At 39.7% G+C, this 25,774-nt stretch overlaps 1 protein-coding gene across 2 annotated transcripts in view; it reads right to left on the bottom strand.

Annotated features, from left to right (window-relative positions):
* Positions 1-9,279, bottom strand: part of usp13 (ubiquitin specific peptidase 13) — a 112,675-nt gene extending 103,396 nt beyond the window's left edge. Inside the window, exon 1 of one of the 2 annotated variants that reach the window (XM_043702239.2) lies at positions 9,112-9,279. In XM_043702239.2, the coding sequence (XP_043558174.2) occupies positions 9,112-9,222 (111 nt within the window). In that variant the 5' untranslated portion in view covers positions 9,223-9,279. Of the gene's footprint in view, positions 1-8,874; positions 9,052-9,111 lie in introns of those variants that run through there. The other variant, XM_043702240.2, reaches the window with a different exon arrangement.
* Between the last annotated feature and the right edge of the window lie 16,495 nt (positions 9,280-25,774).

Consider the following 25,774-nt stretch of genomic DNA (forward strand, 5'->3'; position numbering starts at 1 on the left):
TGGCTGTCAGGCAGAAGATACAGAAGCTTGAACACATGCAACAGCAGGTTCAAGAGCAGCTTTTTCCCTGCCATTATTAGACTGAGGAATGGACTTCAAATAATGTTGATCCTGTCTAGCGTATATCCTGTGTGGTGTAACCTGTATGTCTTATTCTGTCTAAGTTTTTTTTTTCACCTTATGATCTGTCTCTACTGCTAGCAAACAAAGCTTTTCACTGTATTTGGGTGCATGTAAAAATAAACCAAATCAATGGAGCGATAAGTGCAAGTGACATTCACTCCACACAAGTGTCAGGCAATGACTATCTGCAATGAGGGAATCTTATCAACTCCCTCTGATATTTACTGCATTATAAGCACTACCACCCACGAGAAAATCTTGGGAGTTACTAGTGAATTGAAACTGACCAATTCACATAATTATTGTGGCTACAAAAGCAAGTCAGAACTAAGAACTTGGTGACAAGAAATGCATCTCCTGTCTTCCCCAGAATGAGTCGACTACATACAAGGCATGTCAGGCGTGTGACGGAATATTTTTCACTTGCCTGAAAAAATGCAACTCCAACAACACACCAGAAGCCTGATACCAAACAGGACAAAGCAGCCGTCTTGACTAGTACCCCATCCAACAACTTAAACATTCACTCCTTCCATCACCAATCTGGGTAAAGCCACCTTATCCTATTAGGCCATAGGGCTGATTCTTCATTACAGATAACTGATGACAACTATAGTTAGTCTCACCTCACCTTTTTGAGTATTCAGCTCCTTTGTCCATGTTTGAACCAAGACTATAGGGAGCATTGAATACAAACTGGTTTTCTACTAGCATCCTGGAAACACAGAAAATATTAGCAGCAGTAGCCCTTCACCTTACATCCAGCACCAGAAGAGAAGACCATTCCTCCACTTAAATATTGGGAACACCAAAGCCATTATCTTTTATTCCCCCTTTAATGTCCACCCCTTGTCCATTTTCCCTCTGAGCTGCACAGTCCCTGTAAGGATCAGTGCTCAATCTGCGTGCTGACACCATTCTCAGCACTGACTTCCAGTTTCAGAAGGTGCAGCCTCACACTATCCTCGGAGATCTGCACAGAAAAGAATTAGAGGGAACTTAGCCTGTAGCTACTAATTATGTATCTTTCACCGGCAAATGATACAACAAACACCTTTGTGAGGGATTCCAGCTTTGAGGGCACAGTTTCTGAACAAAGGGTTGTCCATAAAAATAAGGTGGAATGTCTTCTTATAGACCATTGTGAAATGTGCTAATTCTCTACATTTTGGGGGCTAAGTTGAAAAATTCAAGACTTCAAAAAAATACAGATTGTTTAACTACAGGAAACTCAAGTGTTATGAGGGAAATAAGTAGGAAAGTAGAGAAAATTACACAACCAGACCAGCCATGAACTTATTGAATGGCAGAGCAAGTATAAAGAGCCATCTGCTCCAGCCCCCATTTCCTACGGGTTCACAGTTAATCTGTTCACAACCTAGATGACTACATTACAGTTCTATCACAAAGACTATTATTTCCACCTCCAAAACATCAGCTTACAATCGCCCTGCCTCAGCTTATTTACTTCTGAAAGACTCATCCATGTATTCTCTTCACTGTTCTAACATCAAACTAATTGGCCCAAATACAAAGATGGCCCTTAAAATGATCTCCAGAGCATGTGAAAATATGTCACAATGTTCTATGTGTAATAATGTCACCATTGGCACATAAGCAGAATAGGAAACACAGGCCCACAACTGCATTTGCTTATGTGCATCTGTCTAATGAACTAGAGTGGAGTTGAGGCCAGGGACTGCATGCAGCCAATTGTGTAATGTCACCCTTCATCTGTGGATTGATGTGCAACAGGAGAAGCACATCATCTTTAAATTTAAGCTTGAGTAGTGTGTTGAGTTTTGGTCTCCCTATCTGAAGATGGATATCTGTCTGTGCAGAAAGTGCAACAAAAATTTATCAGTCTGATTCCTGGGGTGGCAAGTATGCAAACATACAGGATCAGTTAAGACTCTATACGCTTGGGTGAAGAAGAATGATAGTGTAAGGGCTATTGAATCTCATAGAAACCTATAAAATTCTAACCATACAATACAACATAAATGCAGGAAGGATGGGTCCGATGACCGAGGAAGTTGAAAACCAGGAGTCACAGTCTAAGGATACAGGGTAAGTCATTTAGGACCGAAATGTGAAATTTCTTCATCCAGAGAGTAGTGAGCCTGTGGAATTCACTGCCTCAAAAAGTAGATGAGGCCAAAATATTGGATGTTTTCAAGAATGAGTTAAATGAGTTAAAGGGATCAAAGAATATTGGGCAAAAGTGGGTACTGAGATGGATGCTCGGTGATGATCCTATTGAATGGCAGAACAGTCTCAAAAGGGTAAATGCCTTATTCCTGCTCCCATTTTCTATATTTCTATGTACCCTAGTGGAAAACTAGTTTGTATTGCCTCTTCAAACTACTTCAGCAAGTTTAATGAAAAAGAAAAGCCCAGCGAGTACATTCTTTTCAGTTATTTTCTCACTATGAGGGACAAATGGCAGTTCAGAAGGAATGGAAGCCTAGGCCAGACAAGATCCCTCAGAAACATGTGACATTTTGTTACTGCTATGTGTGTAATCAGTGCAATGATGTCAGCAGTGCCATCTTTGTGACAGGCACTCCATCACCATGTAGTGTCATTGCTTTGCAACGCTCTAATCCTTGTGGCATTCATAATAAATGTGGCATTCCAACATAGTCCTGTCCAGCCCTAAGTGTTCTACCCCATGATAACTTGATGTTATACAAAACTCTTCTTCTTGTGTTCTCTTACACCATGCTTGATATTAGTTCCTCAAGAAATCTCTCTGTTTCGCAATGCTCACTCTTGTTTTCATTTTTCACTCAGGCCTCTCTTCTCCCTATTTGTGTAATCTCCTGCATCCAACTGTGGTGTATTTGTGCAAGTATATTGAAATGTCACTTTAAGAGTCTGAACACATAAAATCATGATGGCATCATTGACCATTTTGGAGGGAAACAACTTGATCTAGTTTGCTTCCTTTTAAAGTGAACACCTTTTTATTAAGTGAATACTTAATAAATGTATCACACAGTTCATAGTAATCCAGAAGTGATTATTGATGGAAAGGAACCTGGGCTTTAAAAAAAGCACTGGAAATAGCAGTCTCATTGGATCTAGCAGTCAAGGTATCTCAACAGCTAAGATCAAGCACAATAGCTCACAAAATAGTGGCTAAGTGACAAGGACCAATACAGACTAAAAACTGCCATCTGTGTGAAAAAAAAGGTCTCAATAGCAAACTGTTAGTATAAAGAAGCTGTATGTAGAAACTGCAGAAAACATGATGCACATCTAACAGCCATGTTTGATAAGAAACATGAACAACAGATACAGCAAAAGTACAGAAACTGAAGAGTGTGAAGAAATTCTACATGATATAAAAAGGCATGAACAAAGCTCTGAATCTCAATCAAAAGAGAAGCTGTTATTAAATATCCTGACAATTGTTGGCATTACCAACTGATACTGGGTCCCTCTCTTACTGAAAGGCAAACCAGTAAGAATGGAGGTGAAAATCGAGAATGAGAATCAAGCAAGATATTGTGCAAAGCTAGATCAGTGCCTTATGTAATCAGACCAAATGTCGAGGCAGAATCTGAGAGACTATTCAAGGCAGGAGTCCTTGAACCCGTAAATGTGAGAGATTGGGTCACACCTATCATACTAATGAAGGAGGATGGATTAGAAGACTTCTACAGTGATTTTACAGTCACTATCAATCCATTGCTATACACTGAGCGTGATGGAATTTCTTTTTCTTGATTTGCTTGGAACATTACTAAAAACCTAATCCATATAGTGAACAAGAGAAGTCATTGATCAGCAAAGCTTATAAACTAAGGGAGAAATATGATAAGGATATTGCTGATTGTCATGCCAAAGCAAGGTGGGTACTACAAAGCCTTTGCCAAGTAGGGTGCATATTGTGACAATGGCAAAAATGAAGATGATCATAATTAAATTGTACATTTGCCTCAGTTTAATTACTTGTTATGTAACTGAAAGCATTTAAACCTGTTATGAGCATTACAACCTTTTAATTATGTAATTTGGTATGTGGTCTAAAGCAAAAAGTAACTTGAGCTTTAAATTTTAGAGGTCTTTTTGAAATATTCACACTACAATAAGCATTTTAAGCCTGCCACATTTGTAGGCAACATCTCTCGGTGTTGGTCCTGTGTACTAGAATGGTCATGCAATTTTGCTGTATATGTTATTCATGTTTCTTATCAAACATGTCTGTTGGATGTGCATCATGTTTTCTGCAGTTTCTGCATAAAGCTTCTTTATACTAACAGTTTGCTGCTGACACCTGTTTTTCTTTCACTCAGATGGCAGTTTTTAGTCTGCATTGGTCCTGGTCACTTAGCCACTATTTTGGGAGCTATTGTGCTTGATCTTAGCTGTTGTGATACCTTGGCTGCTAGATCCAATGACTTCATCCAGAATAAGTAAGGTATGGTCTATAGAAGTGCAGCAGCAAGATTGCAGCCACCCCTAGATAGTGATCAGTTAATCTAGATATGTTGAATTTAAAAAAAAAGAGGCAAATATCATTCGATGCTGACCTCCTGTACCTATATGCATCATGCTACTGCAGTTCAAGAAATATTGGTAAGTCGAAGTCAAATCCAAACAGTTGTGAAATGATAAATTATTCTTTCCATTTCTGTGAACTCTTGTATATCTTATGGTAAATATTGTAATTATTTTCATTGAAGGAACATTAAAGGGGAAGGGATATTGTATGGGCGTACAGTGAACACCTCATTAATAAAAGCTCTTGTTTAAAAACTGTGGCTCCTAGTCCTTCTTGAAATATAACAAGCAAATTCCTGTCCTCTTCCAGTCTGATGTTTTGAGTATCCTTCATTTTTTTTTGTTCTGTCATTGGTGGCTGGTCTTTAATTGCTGAAGCCCTAGGTTCTAGAATTCCTCATTACCTCTCATTTTGTTCTTTAAAATGCTCTTTGAAAACCTACCTCCGTGATCTAGCTTTTTAGTCTATCCTTCTAATATCCCCTTATTTGACTTGGTGTTAAAGTTGGCTTCTTAATATTGCTGTGAAGTGCCTTCTGGTGTTTTATCATATTAAAGGTGCTATATAAATACAAATTATTGTTGTTCTCAAAACCTAACCAATGTTCTGGTCTCTACTTACTGTTGTTACGTTTTACAATCTTCAGTAAATTCATTTCTATTTTCAGCAGAATTATAACACAGGAATATTCTTCCTTATAAAATATCATTCAAATGAGCAACGTCAGAGAGATATGTTTAGTAATGCATAGATGTCATACTTTGGTTCAAGTTTATCTAACTTGGAAAAAAAGATTGTATGGTATATATGCCACTTAATATCAATTCTCACTTTCTCAAGTTTTTGTTCAGTTTTTGAAGCATATTCAGCTCAAAAAAACTATTTCAGTGGAAAATAAATGTGAGGTATTGCATTTTGGTGTGACAAACAAGGGTAGGGCTTTTAAAATTAATGCTTGGCTTTCGAGGAATGTTGTAGAATAGAGAAATCTAGGGGTGCAGGCACGTAATTCTTTGAAGTTTGTGTCACATTTGGCAGGGTGGATAAAAAGGCATTTGGCATGCTTGCCTTTTTTGCTCAGTCCTTTGAGTATAAGAATTAGGATGTCTTGTTGAGATTGTACAGGACATTGGTGAGGTCTCTTCTGGAATACTATATCCAGTTCTGGTCACCCAGTTATAGGAAGGATATTAATTTGCTGTGGTATGGTGGTGCCAGTGTTGGACTGGAGTGGACAAAGTTAAAAATCACACAACATCAGGTTAGAGTCCAACAGGTTTATTTGGAAGTACTAGCTTTCGGAGCATTGCTCCTTCATCAGATAGCTAGTGGTACAGGATCATAGGACACAGAATTTAGAGTAAAAGATCAAAGTGTCATTCAACTGATGCGATGTATTGAACAAACCAAGATTGCTGTAAAGTCTTTAATCACTTAGAATGGGGTTGCAGGTATTGATTCATTAATATGTAAATCCCAGAACTTCTTTCAAGTCACATTCCTGAAATAACTTGAAGTTTTATTTGAGAAACTTTGAACCTTTAACTATAAATTCTGCATCCTATGATCCTGCCCCACTAGCTACCTGACAAAGGAGCAATGCTCCAAAATCTTCTACTTCCAAATAAACCTGTTTAACTCTAACCTGCTGTTGTGTGATTTTTAACATCATTAAGTTGGAGAGGGTTCAGAAGAGATTTACAAGGATGTTGCCAGTCACGGAAGGTTTGAATTATAACAAAGGTTGAATAGGCTGAGACTTTTCTCACTGCAGCGTAGGAGGTCAAGAGGCGACCTGTCATAAAATAAACTAAAAATAAAATAATGAGCGTATAGATAGAGGTAATGGTTGCTACGTTGGGCAATTTCAAGATTAAGGGGCACATTTTTAAGATGAGAGGAGAAAGATATAAAAAAGACGAAGCAATTTTTTTTGCACAGAGGGTGGTTTGCATATGGAATAAACTTTTTTTTTTAAGATTAGATTCTCCACAGTGAGGAAACAGGCCATTTGGCCCAACAGGTCCACACCGACCCTCCGAAGAGTAACCCAGCCAGACCCATTTCCCTCTGACTAACATACTAACACTATGGGCAATTTAGCATGGCCAATTCACCTGACCTGCATATCTTTGGACTGTAGGAGGAAACCGGAGTACCCAGAGGAAACCCACGCAGACACGGGGAGAATATGCAAACTCCACACAGTCGCCGAAGGCTGGAATCCAATCTGGGTCCCTGGAGCTGAGGGAGCAGTGCTAACCACTGAGCCACCATGTCTGAGGAAGTGATGAATGTGGGTACAATTATAATGTTTAAAAGACATTTGGATAGGTACGTGAATAGGGAATGTTTAGTGGGATATAGGCCAGGAGCTGCGCCAGGTGCAACTAGTTTAGTTTGGAATTATATTCGGCATGGACTGGTTGGACTGAACAGTCTGTTTCCATACTTTGTGTCATAGGGTCATGCAGTAATCAGCTATCTCCCAAACGTTACTTTTTGATGCCACATTTTGCTCCAATGGCTTTTCTATATAATGTCCTACATTCATATTATAATACAAATTGTGTAAATTAGTCACTAATAGACATAGGTTACATTCATTTTGGGCAAAAATTTCTTAAATGTACTTTATCTGTGTAGAACTTTACAAAAATGTAATAAAAGTTTAGAAATTGTGAGCTCCTGTTGTAAAGACACAGGAATATACATTAAATTCATACAATTTGCCCTTAGTTTTTTTTAGCACAAACATAATTACATGTTCAATCTTTAATTTACTTGGAATTATGATTTACACAAAAACTACTAATTTTCTAATCCATGGTCTTTCAAGATCTCTACACATCACAAATTCTGGCTTTTGATTCCCACAGCACACTTTTTGACTCTGACTCGCCAGCATCTCTCGTCCTCACTTTCTCCTAATTGCCCTACAATCGACAACCAGGTCTTTGGTCATCTAGGCCTGAGTTGGAGAATTCCCTCCACAAAATTTTTGCCTTTCTCCCTTTTTTCACAAGCTCTGTAAAATTGAATTCCATGACCAAGCGTTTGGTTATTTATTCCAGGATCTCCTTATGTACCTCTGCATCAAATTTGTTTTATATCCCTTCTATGTTGTGCTTTAAGATATTTTACTTTGTTGAAAGGGTTACATTTATGCAAGTTATTGTTGTTGATGTATGAGTTTCCTCCTACTTTAAGTAATCCAAACATATACACATTTCCTCAATTATCTAGCTTCCCTTTAATACATGTGCGCTACTTCTTTAAAGTCCTCCTTGTGGTAGCAAGTTTCATATTCTCACTATCCAGTTAAAAGGAAAGCCAACAGAATGGTGGAGGCTGTAAATCAGAAACAAAAACAGAAATTGCTGAAGAAGCTCAGTAGGTCTGGCAGCACCTGTAGAGAGAAATCAGAGTTAACATTTCAGGTCCAGTGACCCTTCCCCAGAACTGAGGGAGTGAAGAAATTTTACTACACCGTCTGGAGGATACAGCAAAAAAAATACTATTCAAACAGTACTATAACAAATCATGGCATGTTCTGGGTTAGATTTAATACTGACTGGGATGGGAAGACTTTCCATCTACTCGTTCACCACTTGATGGAGTACAACACACGTTCTATACTTTCACTGTGATCACATTACATCTCAACTAAAAGGAACATAAAGATTAACTAAAAATATATTCGAAATTACTGCTACAACAAAATCAATAATTGTTAAATACGTCATTAATTTATTAATATTTTAAAACTAGTCGGAACACAACCTTCAGGGCAGGAAAAAGAAATTCGACACCCGACCCCCAAACTATCTGTATATAAATAACTTGTCTCGGGCACTGTTGATGAACGCCAAACAGCTGAGTCACCTTTTACTATACTTTTACACTTTTATTTAATTTTGCAAACAACCAAAAGCCACATTTCTATTTGCCATCTTTTAGAATTTACCAAGAATTTTAAAACAGTTATAAAAACTGTATCTTCCTTCGCCTTTCACTTTAAATCTCTTCCTTTCCGTAACTTTTAAAAACTTATTTAAGAAGACCCTTACTCTTAATTTGCTCTTTAGGTCTATATAAAATGAACGTTACTCGTTTACATGGTAGCTGACAAATTATAATACTAGCTGCCTTCCGACGCTTTGCTTTATAAAACTTTCCTCCTTATTTCGGTTTAAATGTTCAGGATCACACGCCCACTGACATGTCAAGCCCCATACCCTTTTGCTTTCTGGCCCCAATAGGTTGCTGAGCTGCTGCGGTCTTTCATCCTCCACTGGTTTGTTTAACAAAGTCCAACACTGGCCACAGCCTGTCCGTTATCAGCAAGTTCCTAAATCCAGCTGAGCATCGTTAGTTTGTGCAGTCATTCACGTGTCAATGGAAAACTGGAAAACTTCCTGCGAGAAAGCCTCCATGTGCGCAACCCCTTCCCAAAGGGCGGCCTGCCTACTTACTGGGGAGTCAAAGGAGAAGGCGCATTCGCTCTTGTAAACCCTGTCCCCTGATCTAGGGACTCGGATGGTTGGCATGTACGGCACCAGCAGTTCTCCGATGTCTGCAGCCATGTTGACATTCCTAACCCAGAATGCTGTTCAGGGCAGACATTGATTGTGAAGTGAGCTGGAACTGGGCGAGCAGAGACTGCAGGACGGCACACTATTTTTAAACCAGTGCAAAATCGCAGCCCACCCTCCCTCCAGCCATCGGACCTGCTGACGCTTCTGCTCCTGTTTTAAAAAAACCGGACACTGGGGGAGAGGTTGCAGAGACTTTGTACAGAAGGAGAGCTGGCAATAAATACAAAATATCAGTGTTTCAACAAATCTCCTTGTGCTGGTCCTCAGTTAATCCTCATGAAGGGCTTTTGCCAGAAATGTCGATTTTCCTGCCCCTCGGATGCTGCCTGATCTGCTGTGCTGTGTCTAATCTAGACTCAGTTAATCGTCCCAATTTTGTTGCAAATCAGATGAATACAAAAGATACTAGAATTCTGAGGATATAAACAGGAAATGCTAGAAACACTCAGCAGGACAGGCTGTGTTTATGGAGAGAAAGTTAACTTTCCAACCGGTTCTGCGCTGCATTGCAATCGACTCCCCAGTAAACCAGACTCAACGTGGAGAAGGAGAGGACAATGAAAGCATTGTTTTAAGAAGATGGATGTCTGAACAAATAATATCAAGTGTCCCAGAGCAGAGCAAGGCCATTCGGCCCATTGTGCCTGGTCCTGCTGGTTAAGTAGATGGTCAGGAGGCTGGAAGAACACAGCAAGCCAGGCAGCATCAGGAGTTGCAGAAGTTGACGTTTCGCGTGTAGCCCTTCTTCAGGACTGGGAATGAGCATCATTACTTAATGCCAATGTCCTGCCTCCCTCACCCACGTTGCACATTATCTTTTATCCAAAATGCCCTCTTGAATGCCTCAACTGAACCTTCCAGACAGTGCATTCCAGATCCTAACCACTCACTGAGTGAAACATTGATCCTCAATTTACCCTCACTTCTTTTGCAGATCACTTTAAATCGATGACCTCTAGTTCATGTTCCTTTTACAGATGGGAACATTTTTTTCTCTTTCTACTCTATCCAGCCTGCTCATGATTTTATAAACCTCGCTCAGATTTCCTCTTCGCCTTTCTTATTGAAGAACAGTCCCAGCCTTTTCAATCTAAGTGATGTTTAACTTCCCTAGAACCATTCTTGTAAACAGCTTCTGTACTATCTCCACATCTTACCAATGATGTACCCAGTACTCTAGCTGAAGTCTAACACGTGTCTTATATAATAATAAAGCAATTAATGATAATAAACTGTGGTTTCAAGAGATGAGGCATAAAAAAGCACAATGTAAAATACAATGTGAATCTATACTCTGGACAAACCAAAACAAATGAAAGTAAAGTGAATAGCAAGGGTCTTTTCCCTAGGGTGGAGGCACTAGGGATCTAGGGGCATATTTTATAGTGAGAGGAGCAAGTTTCTAAAAGGGCATGAGGGGCAACCGTTCTACACAGCGTGGTTTGAGTGTGGAATGAAGTGCCAGAGGAAGTAGTGGGTGCGGGTACAGTTACAGCACTTAAAAGGCATTTGGATAAGTATTTAAATAGAAAAAGTTTGGAGGGATATGGGCCAAATGCAGTCAATTGGGACTAGTTTAGATTGGCAGAAGTGGATGCTGGAGATTAGAGTCAAGATTAGAGTGGTGCTGTAAAAGCACAGCAGGTCAGGCAGCATGCGAGGAGCAGGAAAAATCGCATTTCAGACAAAAGACCTTCATCAGGAATGAGGCTGGGAGCCTCAAGGTTGGAGAGATAAATGGTGGTGGGGCTGGGGAGAAGGTAGCTGGGAGTGCAATAGGTGGATGGAGGTGGGTGTGAAGGTGATAGGTGAGAGAGGAGGGTGGAGCAGATAGGTGGGAAGGAAGATTGACAGATAAGACAGGTCATGAGGGTGGTGCTGAGCTGGAAGGTTGGAACTGGGGTAAGGTGGGGGGAGGGGAAATGAGGAAACTGGTGAAATCCACATTGATGCCCTGGGGTTGAAGGGTCCCGAGGCAAAAGATGAGGCATTCTTCCTCCAGGCGTTGGGTGATGAGGGAGTGGCAATGGAGGAGGCCCAGGACCTGCATGTCCTCAGCAGAGTGGGACGGGGAGTCAAAATGTTCAGAGTGTCGTGGAGATGTTCCCTAAAACGCTCTGCGAGAAGGCGTCAGGTCTCCCCAATGTAGAGGAGACCACATCGAGAGTTACGGATACAATAAATCACATTGGTGGGAAGTGCAGGTGAAACTTTGAGGGATGTCGAAGGCTTCTTTGGGTCCTTAGATGGAGGTGAGGGAGGAGGTGTGGGCACCAGTTTTGCAATTCCTGCAGTGGCAGGGGAAGGTTCAAGGAGGGGAGGGTGATTTGTTGGGGATGTGGACCTGACCAGATAGTCACGGAGGGAACCGTCTTTGCGGAAATATATCCCTGGTGATGGGGTCTGTTTGGAGGTGGCAGAAATATCAGCGAATAATGTGATTTATGCGGAGGTTGGTAGGGTGGAAAGTGAGGACCAGGTGGGTTCTGTTCTTGTTGTGGTTAGAGGGGTGGGGTTCGAGGGGGGAAGTGCAGGCCGTGGATGAGTTGCGTTGGAGGGGAAATTGCAGTGCTTAAAGAAAGCAGCTGTCTGGTGTGTTCTGTGGTGGAACTGGTCATATTGGGAGCAAATGCGGTGGAGGCGGAGGAATTGCGAAAATGGGTTAACATTTTTGCAGGAGGTTGAGGTGGGAGGAGGTGTAATCCAGGTAGCTGTGGGAGTCGGTATGTTTGTAAAAAATGTCAGTGTTGAGTCGGTCATCGTTGATGGAGATGGAGTGGTCCAGAAAGGAGAGGGAGGTGTCAGAGATGGGTCGGGTATGTTTTGGTGCTGCCCTTTTGGCACCGATCATTTGGCCCCGCCGTTTTGGCTCTAAACTGTTTTGGCGCTCATTACTTTGGTGCTGAGTTGTTTTAGTGCCAATTCAGAATTTAAAAAAGTCTTGTTTGGTTAAAGAAGAGAGGATGACTAACGACCCGATGTAATTTTCTCAACTAGCAAGAATTGATAGTCAAAGCTGTAATAACCCGCTGTTAGATTCAAATCTCGTTTTGTAATCATTTTCTCATTTAACAATTGTTAATAGTCATCTACTGCCTTGATGATACTTAAGCCCTTCTGTCTTCACACTGGAAAGCTGTAATACAATTTTCTTTCTATTTTCTTGTAGAGCCCATACCAGAAATGGCTGAAAACATTCTAAGCAAGAGAGACAAACCAAAATTTTTACATGATGGTTATCTATATGTATTGGCACTAAAACAGCTCAGCGCCAAATCAGTTTAGAGCCAAAATGGTGGGGCCAAATGATCAGCGCCAAAAGGGCGGCGCCAAATAGTCCCATTCCAGTCAGAGATGGCCCGGGTGAATTTAAGGTTAGGGTGGAATGTGTTGGTGAAGTTGATGAAGTGGGAGCACAAGGTGGCACCGATGCAGTCATCAATGTAGCGGAGAGAAATGTGCGGAGCGGTGCCGGTGTAACTCCAGAAGCTGGCCTGTTCTACATAGCCGACGTAAATTAGATTGGGAACATTGTCGGAGTGGACTATTTGCACCAAAAGATCTGTTTCCATGATGAATCACTCCATGACTCTAAATAATCAAGATTTTTTTTGCATTCCTCAAATCGAAATCTTCATTTTCAGTGATAAACAGGAAAAAAAGGAAAAGACGAAGACTTAACAACTGGTTAATCTGTAAAATAGAGAAGCAATTTTTAGATTGCAAGGAATATAAATTATTTCTCTAAGTACATCTGTGTTTGAAGAAAGTAATACCTTTAAGACGTGTTAGTTGGAATATGGACAAACACTCAGGAAATGGGAGACACCTTGAGTTGTTTCTTTGCATCATTCATTGGATGCTTTAGCAAAAAGGCAAATAAGCCTTTAGGTTGGAAAAGCAAAAGGAATGTCATTTTTGATTCTCACACATACTCCAATATGACATCTGATTTTGAAATTCCACAGCCTCTTCCTCCTAGAATTGACTTTGTTGATGTTTAATAGGAGATCGATGGGCTGGTATCTGATCAGAATGGATTTGTTCTGCTTTTGTGGACAGGACATACCTGGATAGTTTGCACATTGTTCATTAGATGCCAGTGTCTTAGCTCTACTAGAACAATTCAGCTAGGAGTGTGGTTAGCTATGAAGCATACGTCATCAATGGTGTAGCGGGAATGTTGTTAAGGTTCATATCCTTTACTTTGTCTAAGAAGCCATTCTTAACATCACATGGAGTACATAGATTTTGTTGAAGACTGGCAAATGTGATGCAGGGATCCTCAGGATGAAGCTTAGATGGGTCATTCACTCAGCACTTTTCATTGAAGAAGATTGCAAACACTTCAGACTTGTATTCACTGGCATGCTGAGATCTATTAAATACCAGGAGAGGAATGATTGTTGAGTCTCCACCTTCAGTTTAATTGTTTTCATGGACTTCTATAGTATTTCTGCTTTCAGTAATTTCCACATAAAATCTAATCAGTTATCTGTACTGGTTATATTTTAAAGTTTATATTTTTTTCTTTCAATATATAACAATTGTCATGAGATCTAGATTGCAAAACAGCTTTACTACGTATGCTATGAAGCATACGTCATCAATGGTGTAGCGGGAATGTTGTTAAGGTTCATATCCTTTACTTTGTCTAAGAAGCCATTCCACTAGAAAGCAATCATTCTAGTATTATCACCTATCAAATGTATTTAATACTTTCAAAGGATGCAACTTAGAATCCTACAGAAACAGTTCTGATTCAACTATTACAAGTATAACAGTAATTTATTATTATATAATTCCTTTGCAGTACGTTAATGAGGTAAAGGTTCCAAAGTACATCATGAGAATAAAAGACTATCAAAAACAAAACTTGATACTGAGTCAGATACAATAGATGACTAAAAGCTGCTTTTAGGATATGTTCTCATGGAGAAAGAGATGCTAATTGATTCAGAGCTAAGCTCTTCGGCAATTAAAGGCATAACCACCAGTAGTAAAATGATTAACATCAGAGATAAACAAAGGATCAAGAATTGAAGTGCACAGAACTTAGGGTGTTGTGGGGCTAGAACAAATAGCACTAAGACATAAAAGGCATTTGAAAATACAGAAGCAAAATTAAAAATTGGGCATTCTCAGACTGTGAGTCAATGTAGGTCAACAAGCACAACTGTTGTGGGTGAATGGGACTTGATATGAGTTACAGACAGCAAGAGATTTACATAATCTCAAGTTTATGGAAACTAAGGAGGCTGGCTGTAAGTCCTTGGAACAGCTAAGTCTAGAGATAACAGAGTCTTAGATGAAGGTTTCAACAGCAGGTGAAATGATGAAAGTAAGAGGAGTGTTGCAGAGATTTTGATTTAAAAAAGGCAGTTTTGATGCAGTGGATATGTGGTCAGAAGTTCAACTTAGGGACATACTGATGCCAACATTATGAATAGTAGTTCAGTTTAGTCACAAGTAGCAATTTTGATGGACTTGGTAGCTAAGGAACAGGTAATGAAGACAATGGTTTTGATATTTCCATGATTAAGCTTTAAGTTCAATAAGAGACAATGGAAGAGTTGAGAGAGGATATATGTGGTAAAGTGGACTGTTGTCAGCATACATGTGGAAATGTAATCCAAGGAGCAGCTTATAAGGGAGAAACTAATTGAAATAACACCACAGAGGCCGGTATCCCTTTATCAAGTCACCTCTTACTTTCATGTTCACATGATCAAGCCACTGATCAAGCTTCATCAGAGCCAGCTCTCAGAGTGAACCATCTCAGACACTCCTGTTTTTTTTAGAGTGAACAGAACCTATGACACTCCTGTTTATGTTTTTATGGTTTTGTTTCTGTTTATTGTTTTTCTCTTTTTTCTCCCCCACACTACCGCCTAACTGCGGTAGTGCTTATTTTTCCCCTGCACCCATGTTGCGTGTGTGCAGGTGTGAGACACAGTGAAAGACACAAGGTGAACAAGTCTTTATACAGTTTCCACCACCAGGAAGAAACGAAACACCCCTGTAGCCAGTGACAAGCAGTGCCCTTCACATCAAAGGACAATGCTGTGTGATCAAACAGTGAAGGGGAGGGCAGGGAATGAATCAAAATAGAATTGGATGGGGAAATATGAACTCCACTCCCTGCAGTGCCCACCTAGCCCTGAATAGCTCAAGGGTGTTGACACTCCTGTTTATTTTTTTTTCCCAGAATCAGTAACCCCCCCCCCCCCCCCGCCCCCCGACACAAACAAGGGAGAGTCTCCGACACCAGTCCAGCTCCCCCAGAGCCAGCTCTCAGAGTGAACAGGATGCCTGACACTCATGTTTATTTTTTTACTTTTTTTTTAGTTTTTTATTACCCCTCACTACCGCCTAACCGCAGTAGTGCTTATTTATTCCCCCGCACCCATGTTGTGTGCGCGCAGGTGTGACACACAGTGAAAGACACAAGGTGCACGAATCTTTATTCAGTTTCCACCACCAGGAAGAAAAGAAACACCAAGTGGCCAGTGACAAGCAGTGCCCTTCACATCAAAGGGCAATGCTGCGTGATCAAACAGTGAAGGAGAGGGTCAGGGATTAGGTCAAAATAGAATTGGACGGGGAAACAATACACTCCACTCTCTGCGGGTGCCCACCTCTCCCTGAATAGATCAAGGGTGTTGACACTCCTCAGCCAGGACTCTATGATTGGACCAGTTTAACAGCCCCAATCAGGGAACTCATATTCTATTTACCTGACCTTGTTACAATTGGTACACTAATGCTTGATTCAATATAATTTAGATTCTGATGCCATCTACTGATGAGTCAAAATAAATTTTTTCACAGTAATAATTCAATTATCTAATCATTTGAATTGAAAGAGTAGATCTTCAATCCACTCTGAGTCAAAACAAGAGAACAATGAGTGTTAATAGAATAGATTGATACTGTAGTACATTAATATTACTTTAATTGCCCCCATTATAGCAGCAAATCTCTAAAAGATTTACAATTTTATTGCACAGCACTGTTGTACAATTCTTCCACATTGCTTAATTTAATGGAAGATAGAAGGCTTCAGCTGCCATTCTAATCAGTGAATAGCAAATAATTGTATATTCCACCTATTACAAAATTTCTGAACTTTAAATGCATAAAGAACATAAATTATAGCTGTATAAAAACAAACTTGTTTACTTCATCATAAACAGCATCTGGGAAAGTCATTATCAGTTTTTTTAATGTCTCTGCACTATGTGCTGAAGACCAGTGTGATACTCTGTTATGCAGTGCAAAATCAAGTTTCCATGAGGCAAATTATTTCACTGTTGTATCAGTCTGGAAGTAACAGCACCAAAACTGAAAAACTGAGAACCCGTTGACAATAAAACAAATAAGGCTTCGATAAAGTCTACACACTTGCATTCAAATAATGCTGGGGAAAACTATCCAGTGAATTTGCCAATATGATTCATGGCACAAAAGTCACAAAATGACCATCACAAACAGTAAGAAGTCCATTGACTGCAAATTAGGTCTTTCATATCTTGTTTTTAATTGACTGGGCAATTATGAATACCACATTTGCCAAAAATCAAACAAGAAACAAAATATGACTTATGAAGGAGGTCATTTTGTCTATAAAGTATGTCCTCCTACAGAAACCTGCAGTTATACCACCACAATTTCTAGAATGATTCCAAATGTTTTAATGTGATTAAATTCCAAAGGCAAAGTACATTCACTTGTGTTCTACCACATTTTCTTCCACATAGTTTGCATCTTTTTTTCTAGTAGCGCATTCTGTAACTAACAATCCTTCATTATTAAAATAGAAGTCCTGAACACTTGTTTATCGTACTGATAATCCTATATTTATTTTCTTCAAACATTGTAAGTAGCATTTCCTGGTCTGTGGTGTCCATGCCTCTCATAAGTTTGAATACTATCAGATCTCAAACAATTATCGGCAAATGACTATTTATCACAGCATTTGTACAGTGTTCAGCAGGGTCCAGGAAAAAATGCATTTTTCTAAAAAATAGAGAACAACCTAAACACCAGTGAGTCACCATGGAGAAGAGAACGTTAGAGTTTAGGAAAGAGATATGTACTACTACATAGACAGCAAAGGACTGCATATTAAGTGAAAATACAGAGATTAGGAGGCAAAGAGTCATACAGTCATAGAGATGTACAGCAAGGAAACAGACCCTTCGGTCCAACTCATCCATGCCGACCAGATATCCCAACCAAATCTAGTCCCACCTGCCAGCACCCAGCCCATATCCCTCCAAACCCTTCCTATTCATATACCCATCCAGATGCCTTTTAAATGTTGCAATTGTATCAGCCTCCACCACTTCCTCTGGCAGCTCATTCCATACACATACCGCCCTCTGCGTGAAAAGGTTGCCCCTTAGGCCTCTTCTCACCCTAAACCTGTGCCCTCTAGTTCTGGACTCCCGACCCCAGGGAAAAGACTTTGTCTATTTATCCTATCCATGCCCATCATGATTTAATAAACCTTTATAAGGTCACCCCTCAGCCTCTGACACTCAAGAGAAAACAGCCCTAGCCTATTCAACCTCTCCCTATAGCTCAAATCCTCCAACCATGGCAACATCCTTGTAAATCTTTTCTGAATCCTTTCAAGTTTCACAACATCTTTCCAATAGGAAGGACACCAGAACTGCACGCAATATTCCAAAAATAGCCTAACCAATGTCCTGTTCAGCTGCATCATAACCTCACAACACCTGTACTCAATACTCTGACCAATAAAGGAAAGCAAACGTCTTCTTCACTATCCTATCTACCTGCAACTCTACTTTCAAGGAGCTATGAACCTGCATTCCAAGGTCTCTTTGTTCAGCAACACTCCTGAGGACCTTTCCATTATGTGTAAGTCCTGCTAAGATTTTCTTTCCCAAAATGCAGCACCCCACATTTATCTGAATTAAACTCCATCTGCCACTCCTCAGCCCATTGGCCCATCTGATCAAGAACACGTGTAATCTGAGGTAAACCTCTTCACTGACTACACCTCCAATTTTGGTGTCATCTGCAAACTTACTAACTGTACCTCTTATGCTCTCATCCAAATCATTTATGTAAATGACAAAAAGTAGAGGGCCCAGCACCAATCCTTGTGACACTCCACTGACACAGGCCTCCAGTCTGAAAAACCCTTCACCACCACCCTCTGTCTTCTACCTTTGAGCCAGTTCTGTATCCAAATGGTTAGTTCTCCCTATATTCCATGAGACCGAACCTTGCTAACTTGTTTCCCATGGGGAACCTTGTTGAACGCCTTACTGAAGTCCATATAGATCACATCTACCACTCTGCCCTCATCAATCCTCTTTGTTACTTCTTCAAAAAAACTCAATCAAGTTTGTGAGACATGATTTCCCACGTACAAAGCCATGTTGACTATTCCTAATCAGTCCTTGCCTTTCCAAATACATGTGTGGTATTATGAAATTGAATTATAAAGGAACATGAAACAAAATATGCATTTTTATAAGTATTTAACATGCACATCAACTGAAAATAAGAGCTGAGAATAGGGCCTTTGAAAAATAGAAAAGGTAGTTTCATGGATAACAATAGAATGATAGCAAAAATATTAAATAACTAATTTAAGCCATGATCATATTGAATGGCTGAGCAGGCTTGAGGGGACAAATAGTCTATTTCTGTTTACTTGTGTTCATTTTTTTTTGTAGATTAGATTTCCTACAGTGTGGAAACAGGCCCTTCGGCCCAACCAGTCTATGCCAACCCTCCGAAGAGTAACCCACCCAGACCCATTTCCCTCTGACTAATGCACCTAACACTATGGGCAATTTACCATGGCCAACTCACCTGGCCTATGGGAGGAAACTGGAGCACCTGGAGGAAACCCACGCAGACATGGGGAGAATGTGCAAATTCCACACAGACAGTTGGCTGAGGCTGGAATCAAACTTGGGACCCTGGTACTGTGAGGCAGCAGTGCTAACCACTTAGCCACTGTGCCGCAGTATTTCAGTATTTAACATGGAGATAGAATATGTAGACATGTCACTGAACAATGAGGTGAGAGATTGAATAATTGCATTTAAAATTTCAAAATGGTGAACAAACTAATCAAACCAAAAGAGGATAATGCCCTTCGATCAGATGGAATGCAGCCACAAATTACAAAAGAATCTGGAGATAACAAAGGCATTACTAGATACATTTAATAATTTTTTGGAAAAATGTATAGTGCCAGAATACTGGAGGATAAATGATATAATTCCTACATTTAAGAAGAGGTCAGAAAATGTCCAGAGAATTATGGATTAGTCTTAATATCTGTGGCAGGAAAAATATAGAATCCCTAGCAAATGAGAGAATATTAGAAGATCTATAAATAAAGAAATAAATAATTATGAATTGTCAGTATGGATTTCAAAATGGGAAATCTTTCTTGACCAAATGTTTTGAAGTTTATGAGGAGGTAACAATGGGGTAATGCAATTTCTCTGTATTCCCAAACAACATTCCATAATGTGGTACTAATGAATAAGCTCAAAGAATGTTAAGTCAGAGTTCAAGTCACTGAAGGGATTACTTGATGGTTGCCAAAGCAAAAAGAAGAGTAGCAGAAAGTGGGAAGTGACGTTCCATTAGGATAGTTTCGGGATGACTGCTATTCACAATGTACTTAATGATTTATATCTTGGAATAAACTAATTCAATTTCCAAATTTAAGGATAACACCAAATTGGAGGTCTGTCAATACTGAGGAAAACTGCTATAAATTTCAGAAGCCATAAATAAATGTGAAGAATGGGCAAATAATTGGCAAATCAACACAGATAGGTGTGAGGTAATAGATTTTGATTGAAAGAATTGAGAGGTCATTTTTTACATGGAAAGTGTAGGCCTCAGTGGGGTAGAGAAACAAAGAGATCATGGAGTATAAATATATCAATCATAGAAAGCTGCATCATAGATTCGCAAGGCCATTATAAATAAACTAGCCATATACCGGGCATTATTTCAAGAGGGATAGAATCGAATCATAGAGAAATTAGGCTAAACCTACCTAGAATAAAAGTAAAATACTGCATATGCTGGAAATCTGAAACAAATGAGAAAGTGCCTGAGAAATTTAACAGGTGTGAAACATCTGTGGAGAGAGCTCTCCAGTGATGCTACCAGACCTGCTGAGTTTCTCCAACAATTTCTGTGTGTTTAAGTCTGTATAGAACGTTATTTAGATGGCACTTGAGAGTGCTTTGTGTTTTTCTGGTTCCCATGTTATAAGAAAAAGATTTGGAGAGGGTAAAGAAGCTTTATAAGAATGCTACCAGAAATATGTGTACATAACATTAGGAAGGGACTGACAGGCTGAGTTTCTTTTCTTTAATAAAAAGAAGCCTGAAGAGTGAATTTACAGACATCTATTTACAATTCTGAAAGGTTTTAACTGATTGACCAAACAGAAAGTATTTCTTCTTGCAAGGAAGAACATAACCTGGGACAATCAATATTAGATTGTTACCAAATATCCAATGGGGAATTCAGAAGAATGGTTTTTATCCAAAGAATAGTGAGAATGTGGAGCTTGCTAACACTAGAAATATTAGAAGCAAATAGTAGAAGTGAGAAGGAAGACAGTTTGGAGAAGAACAGAATCAAATCGAGGTGGGTATCTGTATCATAGTGAAATTGATTGTCTGTACGGGTTGGATTTTTCAATCATACCTGAATGGATGGAAAATCTAGTACTCTGATCTAACCCTCCATCACAGAACAAGAAGACCACCACCTAATGTTGAGATATTCATAGAATTCCTGCAGTGTGGAAACAGGCCATTTGGCCGAACAAGTCCACACCAGCCCTCTGAGGATCATCCCACCCAGACCCATCCCTTTACCCTATTACCCTGCATTTCCAGTCTTAATGCACCTAACCTACACAGCCCTCAACACTACGGGCAATTTAACATGACCAATCCACCTAAATTGCATATCTTTGGTCTGTGGGAAGAAACCAGAACACCTGGCGAAAACCCACACAACACAGGAAGAATATGCAAACAGACAGTCGCCCCAACATTGGAATCGAACCTGAGTTCCTGGCACTGTGAGGCAGCAATGCTAACCAATGAGCCACCCCATGCTGCCATGGAGGTCCATTTATCCTCACTCATTTACACAATGGATGACTCTCAGTGTTGACACTTACATGCAGGACACATAAGGTATTTGTGAAACACAGAATAGAACTAAAAATAGATCTGTAAGTAATATTTGTTTTTAAATAAAGGCAGAACAATTTAATGATGGTGGTTGAATTTTTCCGGACTGTTAGTTGAATAGTTGAGATTATTGATTATCTTATTCTATCTTTTTGACATAGGAGGCCTCTATCAATATAGCAGAGGTATCACTTGCAATAGGAAATAATATTGTGTTAGAGGCAAGTGGCTAAAAATTGAAATCAATAGTACAGTTCCCCTAGTACTGCTACTAGTTTGATTTTGGGATTGGATTTTAAAGCACTTCTAACTAACATGGAGATTGTGGACCATTTCATAACAAACTCCTACACAAAGAAATGAAAGACCAATTTATATCCTGATAGAGCAAGACTGCCAGCAATTGGGGCAAGTAATAGATATTTAGTTATCTCACATGTGGTTTGATGAAGTATAATAACATGAGAATATTTTCTACTTGAGATTGTATATTTGAATCAAAGACTTGTGAAATGCCAAGAATATTTTGATAACTGACTAGTAGCTTCCGGGAGACCAGTCTGATTCTTTTAATAGCTGAGTTATCAGCTGAACTTCTCCTAAAGTGAGATTTCAAAATTCAAGTACTTTTTATGACAGCAAACTTGCTGCTCAACAGTGGGAGCATCAGTTGGACAAAAATTCCCTGTGGACAAACATTGGTGATTCTGAATCAACTCTTGGAACTAAGCCTTCTGTTCACCAAGTCCTGTTCCAACAGGGAATTAGATGCTTTTTGACTGTAACCAGGATTCAGCAATCCTAGATTTTAATGGTCTCAGAATCATGACATGCACTGTTTAAAAATACTGGGATTGGTGTTTGTGGACGATCTGTACTGCAAACTGAAGTTTACAAGAAATAACAGAAGCAGTTCAAATTTGCCAAAGTGCTACAGATAATGAAGTGTCAATTTGTGAGAAAGCTTGCTTAATAGCAAATACAGAAGTCTAGAATGGCAAGAGAACTAAGGAACAGGATATTCATTCTTTCAGATCCCACAGTCTAGTTGAAGCCTAAATTTCTCCATCTGTCTTCCATTCAACTTCAGGATGCAGAAGGTATTTCAATAAGAGTACTGGGCAGATGCATGCTATACATAGGAGAAAGATTACACACAATCTGTGTGTCACTTCTAATCAGCATTTTCCTTTTTAAACAGAGATGTTTGTGTAGCTTTGAATCTCCTTTATTCATCAACTGCAGAAGTTGAAACGTTATGATGTGAATCAGTAATAAATGATAAAAAAAACACCAACCCTGGAACCAGTGGATTCTGCAGTTCTTCCATTTCTCTTTGAGGGGGAGCTAGAAGAGGTGTGAAAACAATACTTCCCAGATAAAGGTGAAAGGTGATGTTGTAAACCTTACGTTACTATTTCAGAAAAAAAGTAGACGAAAATGAAGATGATGTGTTGGAGGAAGAGGTTCTGAATCTTCATTTGAACTTGTTTGTTAGAAATTGGGATATCCTTAAACTTGGGTCCACTTAACATTCCTATTTGGCATTTTCTGTGGAACACAAACCCTCATTTAACTATGCCATATCGGTAACTATCCTTCTGCAAATACAACCAAACCTCTCGTAAATGAAAACAGAGGAGACATTATATGACTCACAGATGTAGGTTTGCTCGCTGAGCTGGGAGCTTCATTTCCAGACATTTCATCATCCTATTAGGTAACATCTTCAGTGGGACTCAGGCAAAGCAGTGTACATGATTCCTGCTTTCTATTTATATGTTTGGGTTTCTTTGGGTGGTGATGTTATTTCCTGCGGTGATGTCATTTCCTGATCTTTTTCTCAGGGGGTGGTAGATGGGGTCTAACTCGATGTGTTTGTTGAGAGACATCCGTTTGGAATGCCATGCTTCTAGGAATTCTCGTGCGTGTCTCTGCTTGGCTTGTCCTAAGATGGATGTGTTGTCCCAGTCGAAGTGGTGTCCTTCCTTATCTGTATGTAAGGATACTAGTGACAGAGTCATATCATTTTGTGGCTAGTTGGTGTTCATGTATCCTGGTGGCTAGTTTTCTGCCTGTTTGTGCAATGTAGTGTTTGTTACAGTTCTTGCACAGTATTTTATAAATGACATTAGTTTTGCTTGTTGTCTGTATAGGGTCTTTCAGGTACATTAGCTGCAGTTTTAGTGTGTTGGTGGATATGTGGGCTACCATGATGCCAAAGGGTCTGAGTAATCTGGCAGTTTTCTGACATGTCTTTGATATAGGGGAGAGTGGCTAGTGTTTCTGGATGTGTTTTGTCTGCTTGTTTAAGTTTGTTGCTGAGAAATTGGCAGACTGTGTTCATTGGGTCCCCATTCTTTTTGAATACACGGTATTGGTAATTTTCTTCTGCTCTGCGTAGTTCCTTTGTGCTGCAGTGTGTGTTGGCTCATTGAAATAATGCTCTGATGCAGCTTCGTTTGTGGGTGTTGGGATGATTGCTTCTATAGTTCAATATTTGGTCCATATTTGTTGTTTTCCTGTAGACGCTGGTTTGAAGTTGCCCATTGGCTGTTTGCTCTACTGTGACATCTAGGAATAGCAGTTTATTGTTGTTTTCCTCCTCTTTAGTGAATTATATGCCATTAAGGGTATTTCTGATGGTCTTGAAGATTTCCTCTAATTTGTTTCATTTAGTGATGACAAAGGTGTCATCCAAAGGTAGTTGGCAGAGTTGTTTGTTCGAGTATCTGTGTTACTGCCTCTGCTAAGAACCCTGATATCGGAGATCCCATGGGTGTTCTGTTGGTTTGTCTGTAGGTTTTGTTGTTGAAGATGAAGTGTGTGGTAAGGAATAGGTCCAGTAGCTTGACGATACTGTTCTTGCTGATGAAGTTAGTGGTGTTTGGAGTATGTGTCTTTGGGTCGTCTAATAGTGTAGTCAGTGTTTCCTTGGCCAGGTTAATGTTGATTGATGTAAACAGGGCTGTTACATCAAAGGAGAACATTATTTCATCCTGTTCTATCTTAGTGTCTTTGATGGTCTTCAGGAATTCTTGGGTGGCGTGAGTCTTCAGGATGGAGTGGCGTGAGTCTTCTATTAAGTATTTCAATCTTTGGTGTAGCTCCTTGGCTAATCTGTAAGTTGGTGTTCCAGGTAGCGAGACTATGGGTCTGAGGTGGGCTCCTGGTTTGTGAATTTTGGGTAATCCATAGAAGCATGGTGTGTTGGATGCATCTGGTTTCATTTTTTGGAAGTCGGTCTTATTTATTTCTCCAAATTTCTGAAGTTTTTTGAGTAAGGCCATGATTTGGTCTTGAGTTGTGGGGTTGGGTCTATTGCCACTTGTTGGTAAGTGTTGGTATCTGTAAATAGTGCATTCACTTTCTCAATGTAGTCTCTTTGATTTAGAATGACTGTCAAGCGTCCTTTGTCTACAGGTAGGATAACAATGTTTTTATTTTTTTTAGTCTTTCCAGTGCTTTCCTTTCTTGTGTATTGAGTGAAAGACCCTATACAGACAACAAGCAAAACTAATGACATTTACAAAATACCTTGCAAGAACTGTAACAAACACTACACTAGTATCTCTCTCACTAGTATCCTTACATACAGATAAGGAAGGACACCACTTCGACTGGGACAACACATCCATTTTAGGACAAGCCAAACAGAGACACACACAAGAATTCCTAGAAGCATGGCATTCCAACTGGAACTCTATCAACAAACACATCGAAATAGACCCCATCTACTAGCCCTGAGAAAAAGAACAGGAAATGACATCACCACAGGAAATAACATCACCAACCCAAAGAAACCCAAACATATAAACAGAAAGCAGGAATCATGTACACTGCTTTGCCTGAGGCCCACTGAAGATGTTACCTAGTAAGGTGATGAAATGTCTGGAAATGAAGCTCCCATCTCAGCGAGCAAACCTACATCCAAAACCTCAAACTGAGCTATAAATCTTCTCAAAACTCGCTGAATTATTTTGTATTGTTTGTATTGAAAAACAGGAAGATTTTATTCTTAGAGTGAATGAAAACTAATGTTCGAATGGAAGCGGATAAGCGGGCAATGGTCATTCAATGTCATTAGGTGCTGTCCATGTTAAATGACCAAGAGGATTTAGACAGGTGATTGATATAGCATAGATGGCTAATCTTCAAAATAAGCTGTATTAACAGGGATAAGCGGGGAAGAAGAAACAAAAAGATTTTTGCAGACAAGCCATACTATCTCCTTGGCAGAAAACCAGGAGTTCTCCAAAGACCATTAAACCAGAGACTGCCAAAGACAACCAGACTACCACAAATGACCACAAGGC

The sequence above is a fragment of the Chiloscyllium plagiosum genome, unplaced genomic scaffold (assembly GCF_037043375.1).
Source record: "Chiloscyllium plagiosum isolate Xiang-an unplaced genomic scaffold, Cpla_swu_hap1 HiC_scaffold_13, whole genome shotgun sequence".
Lineage (NCBI taxonomy): Eukaryota > Metazoa > Chordata > Chondrichthyes > Orectolobiformes > Hemiscylliidae > Chiloscyllium > Chiloscyllium plagiosum.